General features: G+C 42.3%; 1 protein-coding gene across 2 annotated transcripts in view; it reads right to left on the reverse strand.

Moving 5' to 3' along the window:
- kat2a (K(lysine) acetyltransferase 2A) overlaps positions 1-17,287 on the reverse strand; it is a 41,927-nt gene that overhangs the window by 2,255 nt on the left and 22,385 nt on the right. The window contains exons 10-16 of one of the 2 annotated variants that reach the window (XR_005458129.1): positions 12,873-13,081; positions 12,063-12,189; positions 9,045-9,155; positions 8,764-8,907; positions 5,700-5,866; positions 3,096-3,132; positions 1,576-1,639 (exon numbers count right to left, since the gene is read on the reverse strand). Coding sequence is in view for 1 of the 2 variants with exons in the window: in XM_038778469.1 (XP_038634397.1) it covers positions 1,576-1,639; positions 3,096-3,132; positions 5,752-5,866; positions 8,764-8,907; positions 9,045-9,155; positions 12,063-12,189; positions 12,873-13,081 (807 nt within the window). In the remaining variant the exon portion in view is untranslated. The remainder of the gene's footprint in view (positions 1-1,575; positions 1,640-3,095; positions 3,133-5,699; positions 5,867-8,763; positions 8,908-9,044; positions 9,156-12,062; positions 12,190-12,872; positions 13,082-17,287) is intronic. The other variant, XM_038778469.1, reaches the window with a different exon arrangement.

Consider the following 17,287-nt stretch of genomic DNA (forward strand, 5'->3'; position numbering starts at 1 on the left):
TCAAGCCGCCAACCCCGGCTGCGTAGCTGACCTCCAATTTAATAGAATCCTTCGCCGGGCAATTAGAGAGATAAAAGCCATTGGCCCCCTTACCGTCCTGAAGCTCCGGCACTTCTGATACCCCAAAAATCGCCATCATAGGGTCTAGCTTGAGCTCCACTCCCAATATCTTAGATAGCGTCCCAAACACCACCTCCCGGTATCTCTCCAGCTTCTCACAACCCCAGAACATATGCGCATGATTTGCCGGCCATGCCCACACTTCTCACACCCATTGGACACCCCCTGGAAGAACCCATTCATTCATGCCTGAGCCATATGTACCCTATGCACCACCTTGAACTGAATCAATGGAAAATAGAATTTCAGTTCTCAATTTTGGAGGGAAGTCTGTAAAATAAAAGAGAACTAAAACATGCTAAGTGATACAGCAAGCTTTTACCACGGGGTAGTGAAAGATGGATCTGGTTCTGCATTTATGAACACCAGCTTAGCAGCGCTATCATGGGGAGGTATCCAGCAGCCTCTGGTTGCTTGCTCACAGTAAAGAAAACCAAAGTTACGATGGTCAACATGGCAGGCCTCACATCAGCAGGGACCTGGGTTCAATTCCAGCCTTGGGTGACTGTCTGTGTGGAGTTTGCACATTCTCCCCGTGTCTGTGTGGGTTTCCTCAGGGTGCACTCGAGAAGGTGGTGTTGAGCCACCTTCTTGAACTGCTGCAACCCATGTGTTAGGAAGGAAGTTTCAGGATTTTGACCCAGTCACAGTGAAGGAATGGTGATATATTTAATAATATTAATAGCTTAGTGTCACAAGTAAGCTTCAATGAAGTTACTGTGAAAGCCCCTAGTCGCCACAATCTGGCACCTGTTCAGGGAGGGCAGTACGGGAATTGAACTCACGCTGCTGGCATTGTTCTGCATTGCAAACCAGCTATTCAGCCCACTGCGCTAAACCAGCCCCAGTTATATTTCCAAGTCAGGATGGTTTGTGCCTTGGAGGGGAACTTGCAGGTGGTGGTTTGCCCAGGCATCTGCTACCCTTGCCCTTCGAGGTGGTAGAGGTCAAAGATTTGGAAGGTGCTGCCGGAGTAGCCTTGTGCGAGTTGGTGCAGTGCATCTTGTAGATGATGTGCAGTTAGCACTGTGTTGGTAGTGGAGAGTGAGTGTTTAGAGCCATGAATGAGTGCCAATCAAGTAGCCTGCTTTTTCTTGGATGGTGTTGAGCTTCTTGAGTATTGTTCGAGCTGCACTCATCCATGCAAAAAAAAGTTCAAGTGGCACATTTAACTATGGCATTTAGTTGCTTGATAATACTGCTACCAATTATCACAGAAAATATTTATTTTAATGGATTCAGAAAATAGATGAAGTCAGTTTTATGGCTATATCAGTTAATAATTCAATACCACCTTCAATAACTTGTATTTCTTAGTGAAAAAGCAATGACTCAATTATAGCAGTCTTCAATATCAGAAATCTAGAGATCAATGGCATAGTTGCTGTGTTCACATTAGCAAAGGTTATTACAAATAATCCTTTAACCATATCCTATGTACTCTCTTCTCACAACCTTTATTTGGGCCAGTAGATTTTTCAAAGAATTGTGCAATTGATCCGGATCCTTCAGTTCTTTCCTAGAAAACAAAGTAGAAATTGATTACGATCCTTATTAACATATTATTAGTTTGCAGACTAATGCAATTTCAGTGGTTATAGTTGGAATAATATTTCATTGGCTATCTGGCAGGTTCACAATTCAGGCATGAAGATCTCGTGGTCTCAAGTTTAACTATACAAAGAATGAAAAATCAATTGCGTTTCAGGATTCAATATTCTTAGTGAATGTACATTTTGTAAACCTAAAGCTGCTAGGATAATTGACCGAGGGGAAAATCAATGGCTCCCTATTTTAATGCCGATTTGATGGAACATCACAGCAGTAAAACATGGATCACCCAATTAGGATGGTGAATAAGAACAAAATTGTTTTTTTTTTAAACTTTGTTTCACAGAGGAAGCAAAGAAATGGCAACAAATGTGTACGTTCTTGCACTCTAATATCAATTTGGTTTATGTTTAGGAATATAATCATTAAGTGTTTATGTAATAAAAGTTTTTTTTGAAACGGTGTTTAAAAAAAGAAATGTTGAGTAACTCTCATGTTAGACATAACTACATTAAACATAACTAATAAGTAATTTTTTTGTTTAAGTCCTAATACTCGCAACATCACTGAAAAACAAACTCAAGTTATTGCGTTGCAAAGCAACTGGAGTTGAGTTTACAGAAAGTAGATTTGTTATCTGTAATCGATTCATCCATCTATAGTTAGAAATGTAGCAAGTTTGGTTCTTTGAAATCAAGAATTGATTAAATGTTTTTTCATTCCTTAAAAGCGGCCAGTACTCTTCTGCAAAAACGTGTACTAGTTAAATCTAACACTTAATATCCTCCTTTCCACCAGGAATGAGGCTGTACACTACATTGTGTTCATCGCCATTCTCAACACTTCTGATATGTGAAGTTGCTAATGTTAGCTTATAACAGGACCTGGATGCAGTACGGTGGCGCAGTGGGTAGCATTACAGCCTCACTGCGCCAAGGTCCCAGGTTCGATCCCAGCTCTGGATCACTATCCGTGTGGAGTTTGCACATTCTCCCCATGTCTGCATGGATTTCATCCCCACAACCCAAAGATATGGAGGATAGGTAGCTTGGCCACACTAAATTGCTCCTTAATTGAGTACTCATAAATTTATATTTTAAAAGAGGACAAGCAGGTGCAACAATATTGTGTCAAGCCACACAGTGACTTTATCTCCATTCCTTTATTGCCACATCCTGGGATTCCCTACCAATAAGAGCACAAGAGCAGCATTATGACTATAGCATTTCAGGGAGAGAGCCACCCACCTTTTCTCAAGGCTAGGGTAGGTCAATAAAGGCAGCTTTTTCAGAATTGCCCACATCTGGAGAGCAATACTTATTTTTAAATCAAATTTTAGAATATGGTGTTCAATCTATTGTCTAACTTCATCATCCGGTCTCAGTTTATATTGATACAAAAAACCTTTGACAAACTGTCCTTACCCTTTCTCTTTGCCACTAGGTTTCCATCCAGTTTCCTCTGTTGGAGAGAAAAGGATGAAGCTGTTACAATTTGGGTTAAAAGAACATTATTCTCTGCATCAATACACGGTGAACAATTCATCGTCAGACATCAAATTACCCAAGATTTCACTTCAAAATATCTTCCTTTCTATTATATACGTTCCCGGGATGTAGGCATCACCGCAAGGCCAATTTTTGTTCCCCATCCCCAATTATCCACAAGACTCATTCTTGAACTGCTGTAGTCCATGTGGTGCAGGTACAACCATAGTGCTGTTAGAAAGGCTGTTCCAGGGTTTTGATCCCATGACAGTGAAGGAACAGCGATATAGTTCCAGGTCAGATGATGTGTGGCTGGAAGGGAACATGCAGATGGTGGTGTTCCCACATGTCTACTGCCCTTGTCCTTCTAGGTGCTAGAAGTCACTGGCTTGCTATCAAAGGAGCCTTGGTGAGTTGCTGCAGTGCATCTTGTGTACAGTACATCGCGTAGTCACTGTGCAGTGTTGGAGAATGTGAATTTTTAAGTTGGTGGATGGGGTTCAAAGCAATCAGGCTGCTTTGTCCTGGATGGTATCGAGTTTCTAAAGTGTTATTGGAGCCGCATTCATCCAAGCAAGTGGAGAATATTCCATCACATGCCTCAGTGTGCCTTGTGGGAGGTTCATAAGCTATGGGATTCAGATGATTTACTCATCTCAAAATTCCTAGCCTCGGACCTGATTTTGTAGTCACAGTAAATATATGGCTGGTCCAGTCCAGCAACATTAAAATAAACTGCAATTCATAAGCCAACTGGAAGCAATGTTACAAGGAATACATATTAATCCTGTAATGCACTAACTCCACTGTCAGCCAATGCGACCAAAATGTAAAAGTTAGCTGATCTCCATGGGCAGGGAAGCTGAAATGGGTGCAGGGCTAGGTCCTGTGAGGCAGCACTAATTAAAAAAATGTTATTTCATAAATGTCATAAAGCACTTTCTGATGACTAGCTTTAAAACAAACGGATAATTCACCAAAACGGTAAAAAACACAATTCTCTCAGTGCTGTGCAACGGCCAGTTCGAACCATGTCCATTAGAATGTCTCAAACCCAACCCGTCCTGGTAAATTAGTAAGTTAAACATTACCTGCCGGTGAACTAAATGCTCTCTTCTAGTCCACTTTTGCTGCACTATTTTTTCTTTTGCCAGTGGAGATTTCAGAACTATATTTGCATAAACTTCTAACTTTATTAATTACAGAGGCAGGGAACAAGATTTTGCCAGTAGTAAAAATTGGTAACCTCTAGTAGCTGCCTTCTCTCTCACTACCTATCTTCAAATGAAATCAAATTAGCCAACTAAAACTTAAAAGCTTCTCTACCTTACAAGGCCCCAATTACTGAGTGAAAGTTTACTCAATAGGATGCTGAAGTAGTTGTACAGATGAAAAGAAAGATATTCACACAAATGGCAGTGGTGGTATCACCATCCAATAGGTTCAACAGCCAGATTCCTCAACTTCGATCAGTATTGGGTTGCACACCAGCCCAGATTTGGGTAACCTTATTTCATTGATGGTGATTAGAGACTAGCACATTCGGGAACACAGATTAATTTAAGCAATTATTCCTGTTATCACAACTGAAGAAAGACATGTATTTACATAGTGCCATTGGATGCCCCAAAGCACCTTACAGCCAATGAAGCATTTTCAAAATGTAATCACTGTTGCAATGCAAAAGCCTTGGCAGCTAATTTATGCACAGCAAGCTCCCACAAAAAGAAATACGATAATGACCAGATAATCAGCCTAGATTTGTGTTATCAACTCTGTGCCGTGGGTGTTCAATCAACAACCCTCTGACTCCGAGGCAAGAATGCTACCAACTGAGCCAGGGCTGACATGGCGAACACAATATATACTGTGTAAGTTCTGCAACTGCTTTCCACAAGAACTCAATTGGGATATGGCATATGTAAAATGTTTCTGTTTCTTAGCTGTACAGTTGAATTGCTGAGGAATATTTTTCATACTACTGTACCAATATTGCTTATGCAATCCCAAGAATCCAGTGTCCAGGAAACTTCATTTACAGAAAACTAGGAACAGGAATAGGCTATTCTGTTCCATGAGCCTGTACAGTCATTGAATTAGAAAATGCCTAGCTTGCACCTCAATTTCATCCACCTGCTTATGTTCTGTAAAATCCATAGCATACATATCTAAAAAAATACTGTCAATCTAAAAATTTCAATTAACCCAGTTTAATTGATTGATATTAAAGACTGGAAGAGCAGGGGGAACTAATTGACTTAGGAAAATATTTTTGCCTCACATTACCTCTCCTACACTTCCAACAAATGTTTTTCAGGTACTTAATCACATTTCGAAACTGTTGATTGTCGGTCCCTATTGCTTCTATTAACAGTTCACTCCATTAATTTACAATCTTCATGTTAACTAAACTTATTTATATCTTTCTGAAAGCTCAAATCTAACTTTGAGTCTACCACATATGCCACTACATTGGGTTTACCATACACTTCCTGCATAATGACATTTACAGTGTCCGTTACATTCCCATGATCAATGTACCTTCAGCGTTTCTATGCATTCTGTATTCACTCTTCTGAAATGGAACACTTACGAATTCCAGGTATACTCTCTATGGGTATCTGCCGAACTCCTTCCTTGAAGCAGGTAAGGCCAGGGTAAACTTTCCGAATCTGTGCTTGCTTTCTCTCAATCAGCTTTTTTATGATCTGTATGGGATGTAGAAGTTTATCATGGCTTTAATTAGAATTGGCTGTAAACATTGAGTACCATTTTATTTCTAGAACTTTGATTGATTTGCCCAGGGACAAAATAATGCTCTCCACATTCTGAGCACCCAGCGTGTACTCGGTTTATTGTAAACGTCTCTCTAAATTGGAACATGGATCATTTTAAAAGGTCTTTATTATTTGTGCAGTGCTGCCTAATTCAATGGATGTTCAAAAGCTGACAACCCATGGCTTCATTACTTCCTGCAAGTCAACTATTTTTCTTACATGTGCATTAATTCTCACGGACATGCAACTGTGCAGTACAGAATGCTGTAACATAATAATGTTACTTACAAATGATACCTTTACCAAAAAAAGAGCTACAGAGAGAATCTATGAGGTTTCCTTTGGTTCACAATAGCAACTCTAAGTAAATATTAAATATGTAAATGTTTAATTAAATATTCATTCACACGTGGTACCTTAACCTTTTCAGAAAGTGGACAAGATTTTAATTTCTAGTTCGCTATCCTACCCTCATATTAAAATGAGGGTCAGGAACCTACAAATGCTGGCTCCAGGATCCAAAGGGTGGATTTTGGAGATGGCCCATCAAGTGTTGCCGTTAGGAATCAATCCAACTAAGGGTATCGGGTCGGCTTGGCAGACCAATTGGTGGCCATGCAGTGTTCAAAGATTAGCAGCCCTGCTTTAGAAGTGGATGCTGCTGAAGTATGTAGGGAGGTGCAAAGTTGCCTCCATTCCTAGCTGAGTAAATAAGAGGGCCAGATGACTTGGAGCGTTCAAACATGAGGGCGAAATTCCAGACGGTAAAGGACACTGCCCAAGTGTGGCTGACTTTTGCTGCAGCACCTTCCACATCGAATACAGTCTCTGGCTCTGGTGCCTGCCTGGCCTGCCATTCGCCACTTCGCAGATGGCCTCCTGGTGTACCACCCTGTGCCAGGTTGAAAATCCAGTCAGCGTAAGAAGAGTATCCTTAATTAAGCCCTCAAGGGGCTTAACTGGTAACTTGCCATGACCAGGCTATTCCTGCTTAATTCCATGGAGGTGGGCCTGTGTTGTGGAGTCAATTTACATAAGATTTGTATAGTTTCCCTAATTACATTAGCTATCAGTTTTAGCTGACTTACTCAAGGCGATAAAATATGACTATATGTTGTTTCCTGTTTGAAGAGACATTTTCTAACATTTTGTTGTTATAAAAATACATTGATATTATAGTACTTTCATGATGTGCTCGACCTGAAAATTTTATTTGAATTACTCATTTCATGTATGAATCTCTGACCAATAAAACAAACATTAGTAGGCTGCTGAAATAACTTCCAATAACAATGAAGGCAACAAACTGCAGATATTATAAATCAGAACAGACAGAAAATTCTGGAAATACTCATCGAGTCTCTTGAAGTCATTAGATTCTGTTGAGTGAAAAATAGAATCCAAGTTTCAGGTTGGTGACCTTTCGTCATAAATGGAAGAGGTTCTTTTTGTTCTAAGCATGTAGAGGGGAGGGAAAGTGGGGGGAGGGAAGAACAAAGGACTAGGGGCGGGATTCTCCGACCCCCCGCCGGGTCGGAAGATCGCAGTGGGGGGGGGGGGGGGGGGGGGAGGAGGAACGCTGCCGAATTTTCCGGTGCCAGTTTTTGGGTGGGTGCCCCCCCCCCCCCGGGCAATTCTCTGGGCCCCAAGGGGCTGAGCGGCCGCCAGTTTATGGCCAGTCCCACCAGCATGAAATGGAAATGGTCCATCCCAATGGGACCTGGCGGGGTCCTCAGGAGGCGCGGAGGGGATCCTGGCCCACATGATCGAGTCCCACCGATCTGCAGGCGGCCTGTGCCGTGGGGGCACTATTTACCTCCGCGCCGGCCTCTGTAAGGCCCCACCATGGCCGGCACGGAGATGAAAACCCCAGCGCATGCGCAGGAAACACGCCGGCGGTTATGCGCATGCACCAGAACACGCCGGCAGTCCTGCGCATGCGCCAACTTGCGCTGGCCAGCGGCAGCCCTTCACCGCCGGTTGGCGCGGCGCCAACCCCTCCAGCGCCAGCCTAGCCCCTGGAAGTGCGGAGGATTCTGTAACTTCCGGGTGGCCCGACGCCGAAGTGCTTCGCGCTGTTCTTGGCGCCAGTATGGGCCGCCCCGCCCTAGAGAATCCCGCCCTAGAGAATCCCGCCCTAGATCTACGATAGCGTGGAAGGCAGAGGTGGTAAAATGAGAAAAGGGTGGCAATGCAAAGTAAAAGGGCATGTAACAGGAATAGGTAAAGGAACAAAAGATGAGCCCAGAAGAGCTGTACATGACAACAGTAGAATCATTACAAGCACTTTGTTGAATTAGAGGTCAGTGCATAATTGGGCCAAGAGACACAGATCATATCAGAGTCTGCCACATTAAGTTACATGTTTCGCTCCCTATTTTGCAGTACTTTCATTATAAATTAATATTCATATTTATAAGGACACTGTCTGCATGAACGTCTTGCTGTCCTGATGTCCACCTGCCAGTGGTGTTGCTACTGCTCCTCCATTGAAAGGAGGGTGTATTTACAATGTGACAAGTCTATATAGTCACAGTTATAAATGTAAACAGAAAAATTTATAATGAAAAATGAACATATTGATGCAGATATATAATAAATACCCAATCATTGTATAATGAATACCTAATTATTACAAAGAATGGTCAAATCAATAGAAGCATTAAGCTTGGCATTAAAGCCCTGTCTGCCTTCTGAATTCTTTGGCTTAATTAATGCCTTGTGTTTCGTGCACATATTTATTATTCAATATTACTGCATATCTACATCAAATATACAAAAATGAAGGTCTCCCGCAACAGAAATAGCACTGTTCAAGGAGGCCTTACCTCCTTCTGCTTCTTTATAATATGGGATAATTCTGTGTACGGGATTCTGGGATTAAGCTCACATTCCATCAACGTTGCTCCTTCATAATCCTTGATGTATCCCACATAACGACTTTTGGGAACTTTTATATCTTTTGAAAATCCCTGGAGGGACAGAATAAAGCATAAAAGAGCCATATTCAATTTTTATTTTTTTAAATGAGTATTATGTCTTGAAGTCATTAGATTTTGCTGCTTATTCTGACAGAGGGAGAGATAAAGCATGAGCTGAAGAGCAGTACCTGCTTTTTGAAGTAGCCAATGGCATATTCATCTGCGTACGTCAGGAAATGCAGAATGTTGTGCTTAATGTGGTATTCTTTCAGGTGATTCATCAAATGTGTCCCATAACCCTGCCATGTGGAAATATTTTTAAATTAATATTTAATGCCATGCATTTACTGGTGCTTCTATGTGGGTACATGTAATCACACAGCTTCAGTGAAAATTTCACCCCAACTCCCAGGATCAAACTGGTGCAAAGCTCTATGTCTCACTGAAGTTTCAACTACTGTGTTAAGTACAGAATTAGGAGTTCAAAAACAGATCCAAGTTTAAACATCTGGCCAACAGTAGCAGTAACAATCTAACAAACTAATTCATTGGTAGAATGATAGACAAGTTCCATAAAATCCACATGCATTTTTCTCGAATGATTATGGCAGGTTAAAAGAAAATCCACAGTAAAGTGGATTCCTATTGCACCATTTGGGGCAGCACGGTAGCATGGTGGTTAGCATAAATGCTTCACAGCTCCAGGGTCCTTGGCTCGATTCCCGGCTGGGTCACTGTCTGTGTGGAGTCTGCACGTCCTCCCCGTGTGTGCGTGGGTTTCCTCCGGGTGCTCCGGTTTCCTCCCACAGTCCAAAGATGTGCGGGTTAGGTGGATTGGCCATGCTAAATTGCCCCTAGTGTCCTTAAAAGTAAGGTTAAGGGGGGGGTTGTTGGGTTACAGGTATAGGGTGGATACGTGGGTTTGAGTAGGGTGATCATTGCTCGGCACAACATTGAGGGCCGAAGGGCCTGTTCTGTGCTTTACTGTTCTATGTTCTATTTATAAATAAATGATCCCATGGCATTTGTTTTTACTGCTTGTATATTAATATTGGCCTTCAGCATTGCGTTCACTAACTGCTCCATGTGAGATATACATTATGCAAAGTTTGGAATAATTGTATGAGTAAAACATCGATAATATCGGAATGAACATTAATTGTAAAACTGCATCAAAATTCCTTGTGCAGGATTCATTCCCAGATGTGTGAGCATTCCTTTGAAAAGCTGAGAAAAGGTTAATGTTTCCTTTCCCTGCACCCTCCAAGATACAATGGGTGCGATTCTCCAAAGCCGCGCGGCATCGGGAAAGCCGTCGTGAACTCGGCCGAGTTCACCCGTCGGAGGCCGCTCCTCGCACCCTATTCTCCTCCACCCCCAGGGGGCTAGGAGTGGCGTTGCAAGAAACTCGGCCGCCAGGCCTTGACGCTTGCGTCAAAGCGGCGCGCTGGGAATGACGTGACGGCGGCGCCCAAGTGATGTCAGTCGCGCATGCGCAGGTTGGCTGGCTCCCCTCCGCTGCCCCGCAAGACATGGCGGCTTGATCTTGCGGGGCGGCGGAGGGGAAAGAGTGCGTCTCTTAGAAACGCCGGCCCGACAATCGGTGGGCACCGATCGCGGGCCAGTCACCTCCTGAGCACGCCAGTGGTGCTCGATCCTCCCTCCGCCCCCCCACAGGCGACTTACCTGTCGCGCGATGTTCACGCCGGCAGCGACCAGGTGTGGTTGGCGCCGGCGTGAACCGGTCGGGTTCGTCAAGCCGCTCGACCCATCTGAGCCGCAGAATCGCCGGTCGCCGTGAAAAACAGTGCACGGCGATTCCGCGACACGCCATTTTGGGGGGGGGGGGGGGGGGAGAATCGCGAGGGGTGCCAGGGCGACGTGTCGTGATTCGCCCAGCCCGCCCGCGATTCTCCCAACCGGCGTGGGGAGCGGAGAATCACGCCCAATATGTACGCTTTGTCCTTTCAATATCAGCTAATGGTCTGAAACTTTTATTGTTGTGAAACTGGTAGGGATATTTAATGTCAGTCAAACCTTGTATGTAGATCTCCTAAGAGGGGAGATAACCAATGTTTAAAATGTATGAGGTATTAAAATGCGTAACATCTTTACATTGGAGCCACATTAATTTTAGATGACAGTCAATTGCATTATTTTCCTTTGTGGTCTGCATCTTAACGCTGACTCGTTGGCACGGTGTTCACTAACTGCTTTGTGAGATAGAATATGTACTATGCAAAGTTCAGAATGAACTTTCCCGCTTGAAGCAAACAAGTCAGGGAAAGAAGCACTTAACGGGATTAAACTTGACTGTCATGGTCAACTCAGTCAACTCTGATTCACTGCTCATTTTTCAGTGTGATGCATAACTGTAATAATAAGGTACATACAGCAACAAGATGGGACATCTTCAGTATCTAATCTGGGTAACTACCCAGCATTATTAGTACCCTTGATAAATGCTTTACTGTCATCTAAAATTAATGTGGCTCCAATGTAAAGATGTTACGCATTTTAAAACCTCATACATTTTAAACATTGGTTATCTCCCCTCTTAGGAGATCTACATACAAGGGGGGGCTGAGGGTAAGAAAGTCAAAGACAGGTATAGAGAAGTTTATGCATAGACTTACAGCGAGTGCTAATAGTGCTAAAGAAAAGATGCAAAAGGGCATTATATTTGGACATAAACAAAAGACCAACAAAAATCTTGGGGCTCTTAAAATAACCCAAAACCTCGTGGTGGACTATAAATTGGTGAATGCTAATGAATTAATTTAAGTGTAGTATGACCAAGATTTTACAGCAAATTGGCTGGTTAATTTCAGAAATAATGATGTGGAGATGCCGTCGTTGGACTGGGGTGGGCACAGTAAAAAGTCTTACAACACCAGGGTAAAGTCCAACAGGTTTATTTGGAATCACAAGCTTTCGGAGCGTAGCTTCTTCATTAGGTGACTCACCTGATGAAGGAGCTACGATCCGAAAGCTCGAGATTCCAAATAAACCTGTAGGACTTTAACCTGATGTTGTACAGCTTCTTACTCCGAAATAATAGTTACAGAGTTACTAACCTGAAGGTTCACTTTCATTCAAATGTTACAGACAAATGTTGCAGCCAAGAAAACTCCATCACTTGCATGCACCAAAGACGTTTGTTTGCATTAACATTAGAAATCACTGGCTCACACTCCATTCCTTACCTTCACCTGCTCGTTGGACGTGACAGCACAAAATACAATCTCTGTGAAACCTTGGGTGGGAAACATCCTGAAACATATCCCTCCAATGACACGACCATCCTTAATTAGAGCCAGGGTCTTGTGCTTTCTGTCGGAACAGGATGTGACACACATCACACAATGGTTGAAACTGGGTTTGGAAGGTTTACTTGAACACAGACATCATCATTTTTGTTTTAGCTTAAGTTCCAATTTAAAAATTACTTCTGATGCTTACACAAGTAACTGTGTAACACTTGCTGGTTCCTATTTGAGGGAACACAACCTAAAATATCACCATAAATTGTGATTTGAAGCAATAATTAGAATTGATGAGCAGACCATCAAATGCATAATTATTTTTATTGTGAATTTTAAATACTCTGATTTAAAGAAGTGACATTTCATTCAAGTGAACACATATTGGATAAAATTCCTTTTCTTGTAACACACAGCAACATAAAAATATATTTGTGAAGATGACGTATTCCCTAAAATAACTTAGATATGGTCCTCAGAAATGCATGTAAAATTTCATTTGAAATATAACAGAATTATCCCTATTTCCAGTTGTGAATAAACTTCAAAATGGTTTCATCCAAGTTCATTGAATACTTTAATTGTGACCAAAAACAAAACCAGAGACATCAGTTGACCTTACAGCACATAAGAACTTCTATTTTTTCTACTTGTAGTACAATGGACCTTTCGAAAAAATACTTGCTTGAAAAAAAACATGGAAATTGCATTTATGAAAGAAAGCTGCATCATGAAGTACTCAAATATACTTACGGATCAAAGACAAGCCGTGTGATATACTCTTTTGGCATTCGTGGTAACTGGTGTGAGAAAACATTTTGTAAGCCAACCAACCACATCATTATTTTCTTATTTGACCTTTGAGAAAGTGAGTTTCCTATGACATGAAATTCAATGACACCTCTCCGCTCTTCCAGGCGTGCGGCTTCATCGCGAGCTGCATTTGCAGATAACAAATTTGTCTGAAAGAAACCCAAGAATAAAAGATGCATTAAAATTCTCGACGATCAACGGATATGGTTTTAACTTTTAATTGGCTCAATAGTTTCTCATCTGCCAAAACTTACAGGGAGAGATTTGTTTTAAAGAAAAACTGATGACAATAAAAGCAAAATACTGTGGATGCCGGAAATCTGAAAGAAAAACTGAAAATGTTGGAAAAAGTCAGGAGTTCTGGCAGCATCTGTGGAGAGAGAAACAGAATTAACTTTGAGTCTGTATGACTCTTCTCCAGAGAAAAACAGATGAACTAGCACAGAAATGTTACTGCAGCCTTATCCGAACAATTAATCAAGACATGGGAATCAGGATGTTGTGGCTTCAATTTACTCATTTGTTATCCACAGTTTATTTGTAAATTAAAGCAACACAGTGAATTTCCCGTCCATTAGTTTCCTCTGGATAAGGAGGTTGAACACACCCAAAAGAAAAAAACGATAGCGGTGCTACCCTGAACACCTCCAATTTCTCAGTCACTTAGCAGAAAGAAATAGAAATACATTTTGGTGGAGACAAAGCTTAAAAATGATTGTTTTGGGATGTTAACATGACCAAATTCCAACTTTTTTCTTTTAAATTTAGAGTAACCAATTCTTTTTTTCCCCCAATTCAGGGCCAATTTAGCATGGCCAATTCACCTACCCTGCACATCTTTTTTGAGTTGTGGGGGTGAGACCCACTCAGACACGAGGAGAAAGTGCAAACTCCACATGGACAGTGACCTAGGGCCCGGATCGAACCCGGGTCCTCGTCACCTAAGGCAGCACTGCACCACTGTGTTACCCCATCCAAATTCCAACATGTAAAACAAAAGCAAAATACTACGAGCACTATAAATCAGAAATAAAAAACAGAAAATGTTGAAATACTCAGTTTTAATGGAATGAAATAAGAGTTGATGTTTCAGGCTGATAGTCTTCCATCAGTCATGGAAAATATTAACGGTGTAACAGCTTTTAAGCAAATGCAGAGGTTGGGTAAGGATAAGTGAGGAAAAAACATTTATATAATCTTTATTAGTGTCACAAGTAGGCTTGCATTAACACTGCAATGAAGTTACTGTGAAAAGCCCCTCGTCACCACCTTCCGGCTCCTGTTCGGGTACAGGGAGGGAGAATTCAGAATGTCCAAATTACCTAACAGCACATCTTTCAGGACTTGTGGGAGGAAACAGGAGCACCAGGAGGAAACCCACGCAGATACGGGGGAACGTGCAGACCTACGCAGACAGTGATATTTGATAGGGTGGAAAACAAGACAGAATAGATGGTGATACTGAGATAAAAGTAGAAACAATAGCTGGGTCTACAAGTGTGAATGGAAACAGCAGAATTATTACCAACAATTGCAGTCCAAAAAATGGGACTAGTAATTATGATTGGAACTGGTTGAGCTCAAATTTGAGCCTAGAGGCTGTAAAGTGCTTAAACAAAAGAAAAAGCTTCATTAGAACGGCCAAAAAAAAGATCAAGAGTAGAAACGAGGCAGACAATTGAAATGACAAGTGCCCGGAAACTCAGGGTCACATTTGCCAAGTTGTTCCGCAGAGCAATCACCAAATCTGTATTTGGTATCCCCACTGAGCAATTAATGCAGCATACCAAATTGAAAGAAGTACTTTACTCACAATTTCACCTGGTAGTGGTGTTTGGGAGCGGGACATTAGGATAGGAAGAGGTAATAGAGCATTAATACATCTCCAATGCTGGCCAGGAAGATGCAATGGGTGGGGAAGAATGGTTTTCAGGGTGTTCGAAGTGTGGACTAGGATGTCACGCAGGGAATGATCACTTTGAAATGTTGAAAGTGGAGGAGGGGAAAACGTAGGTAGTGGCAGGTAGAAATGAAGACGACATAGATACATAGAAGATCGGAGCAGGATGAGGCCTTTTGGCCCTTCGAGTCTGCTCCGCCATTCATCACGATCATGGCTGATCATCCAACTCAATAGCCTAATCCTGCTTTTTCCCCATAGCCTTTGATCCCATTCTCCCCAAGTGCTATATCCAGTCGCCTCTTGAATATATTCAATGTTTTAGCATCAACTACTTCCTGTGTTAATGAATTCCACAGGCTCACCACTCTTTGCGTGAGGAAGTGTCTCCTTATTTCTGTCCGAAATGGTTTACCGCAAATCCTCAGGCTGTGACCCCTGGTTCTGGACACACCTATCATTGGTAACATCTTCCCTGCATCTACCCTGTCTACTCCTGTTAGAATTTTATAAGTCTCTATGAGATCATGGCAGATGATCCACTCAATATAGAGGCCGGTGGGGTAGAGGACAAGAGGAACCCTACTGTAATTCACAAAGAGGGGAAGAGGTGAGAGAAGAGGTGGTATGGTCAAAGTAGTAGGGAATCCATCTTTAACAAAAAAAAATATTGAAAGCTCGGATATGGAAAGTAGCACTGTCAGAACAGATGCAACAACCATAGAAAATCAGGAGAAAGGAATTTGAGTCCTTACAAGATCAGGGATGGGAAGAAGCAAAATCAAGGTAGATATGGGAATTGGTGAGTGTATAATGGATATTGATGAACTTGTGAAAGGAAGATAGAGAAGTCAAGGAAGAACCTGTTAGAGTTCTTTGAAGAGATAACAAATAGGTTAGACCAAGGAGAGCCAATGGATGTTATCTATCTTGACTTCCAAAAGGCCTTTGACAAGGTGCCTCACGGGAGACTGCTGAGTAAAATAAGGGCCCATGGTATTCGAGGCAAGGTACTAACATGGATTGACGATTGGCTGTCAGACAGAAGGCAGAGAGTTGGGATAAAAGGTTCTTTTTCGGAATGGCAACCGGTGACAAGTGGTGTCCCGCAGGGTTCAGTGTTGGGGCCACAGCTGTTCTCTTTATATATTAACGATCTAGATGACGGAACTGGGGGCATTCTGGCCAAGTTTGCCGATGATACAAAGATAGGTGGAGGGGCAGGTAGTATTGAGGAGGTGGGGAGGCTGCAGAAAGATTTAGACAGTTTAGGAGAATGGTCCAAGAAGTGGCTGATGAAATTCAACGTGGGCAAGTGCGAGGTCTTGCACTTTGGAAAAAAGAATAGAGGCATGGACTATTTTCTAAACGGTGACAAAATTCATAATGCTAAAGTGCAAAGGGACTTGGGAGTCCTAGTCCAGGATTCTCTAAAGGTAAACTTGCAGGTTGAGTCCGTAATTAAGAAAGCAAATGTAATGTTGTCATTTATCTCAAGAGGCTTGGAATATAAAAGCAGGGATGTACTTCTGAGGCTTTACAAAGCACTAGTTAGGCCCCATTTAGAATACTGTGAGCAATTTTGGGCCCCACACCTCAGGAAGGACATACTGGCACTGGAGCGGGTCCAGCGGAGATTCACACGGATGATCCCAGGAATGGTAGGCCTAACATACGATGAACGTCTGAGGATCGTGGGATTATATTCATTGGAGTTTAGGAGGTTGAGGGGAGATCTAATAGAAACTTACAAGATAATGAATGGCTTGGATAGGATGGACGTAGGGAAGTTGTTTCCATTAGCAGGGGAGACTAGGACGCGGGGGCACAGCCTTAGAATAAAAGGGAGTCACTTTAGAACAGAGATGAGGAGAAATTTCTTCAGCCAGAGAGTGGTAGGTCTGTGGAATTCATTGCCACAGAGGGTGGTGGAGGCCGGGACATTGAGTGTCTTTAAGACAGAAATTGATAAATTCTTGATTTCTCGAGGAATTAAGGGCTATGGGGAGAGAGCGGGTAAATGGAGTTGAAATCAACCATGATTGAATGGTGGAGTGGACTCGATGGGCCGAATGGCCTTACTTCCGCTCCTATGTCTTATGGTCTTATGGTCTAAGGAGTGATTTGGAGATGGATTATGTGAAGGCGAGGGACGGGTAGAAATTGGAAGCACGGTTGATTAAACTTTTCAGTTTGTGGGACGAAATGAGGAAACCAACCCTGCTTCTTTGTCCCTAAATACCTCCAACAGTCATCAATGTACCACAAAAAAAGGAGATGAGGAGTGGGACCAGATTGAGAGGACTGAAACAAGAAATTCTCAAAAAATCCCATTAAAAGGCAAGCGTAGCCAGAACCCATTGTAACACCTTTTATTTGGAAGAAGTGAGTGTAGCCAAAGGACTAATTCTTCAATGTGTGCAACGTGGGGAGGAGCGCAGTAGTGGATGAGGAC

This window comes from Scyliorhinus canicula, chromosome 19 (assembly GCF_902713615.1).
Source record: "Scyliorhinus canicula chromosome 19, sScyCan1.1, whole genome shotgun sequence".
NCBI classification, from domain to species: Eukaryota; Metazoa; Chordata; class Chondrichthyes; order Carcharhiniformes; family Scyliorhinidae; genus Scyliorhinus; species Scyliorhinus canicula.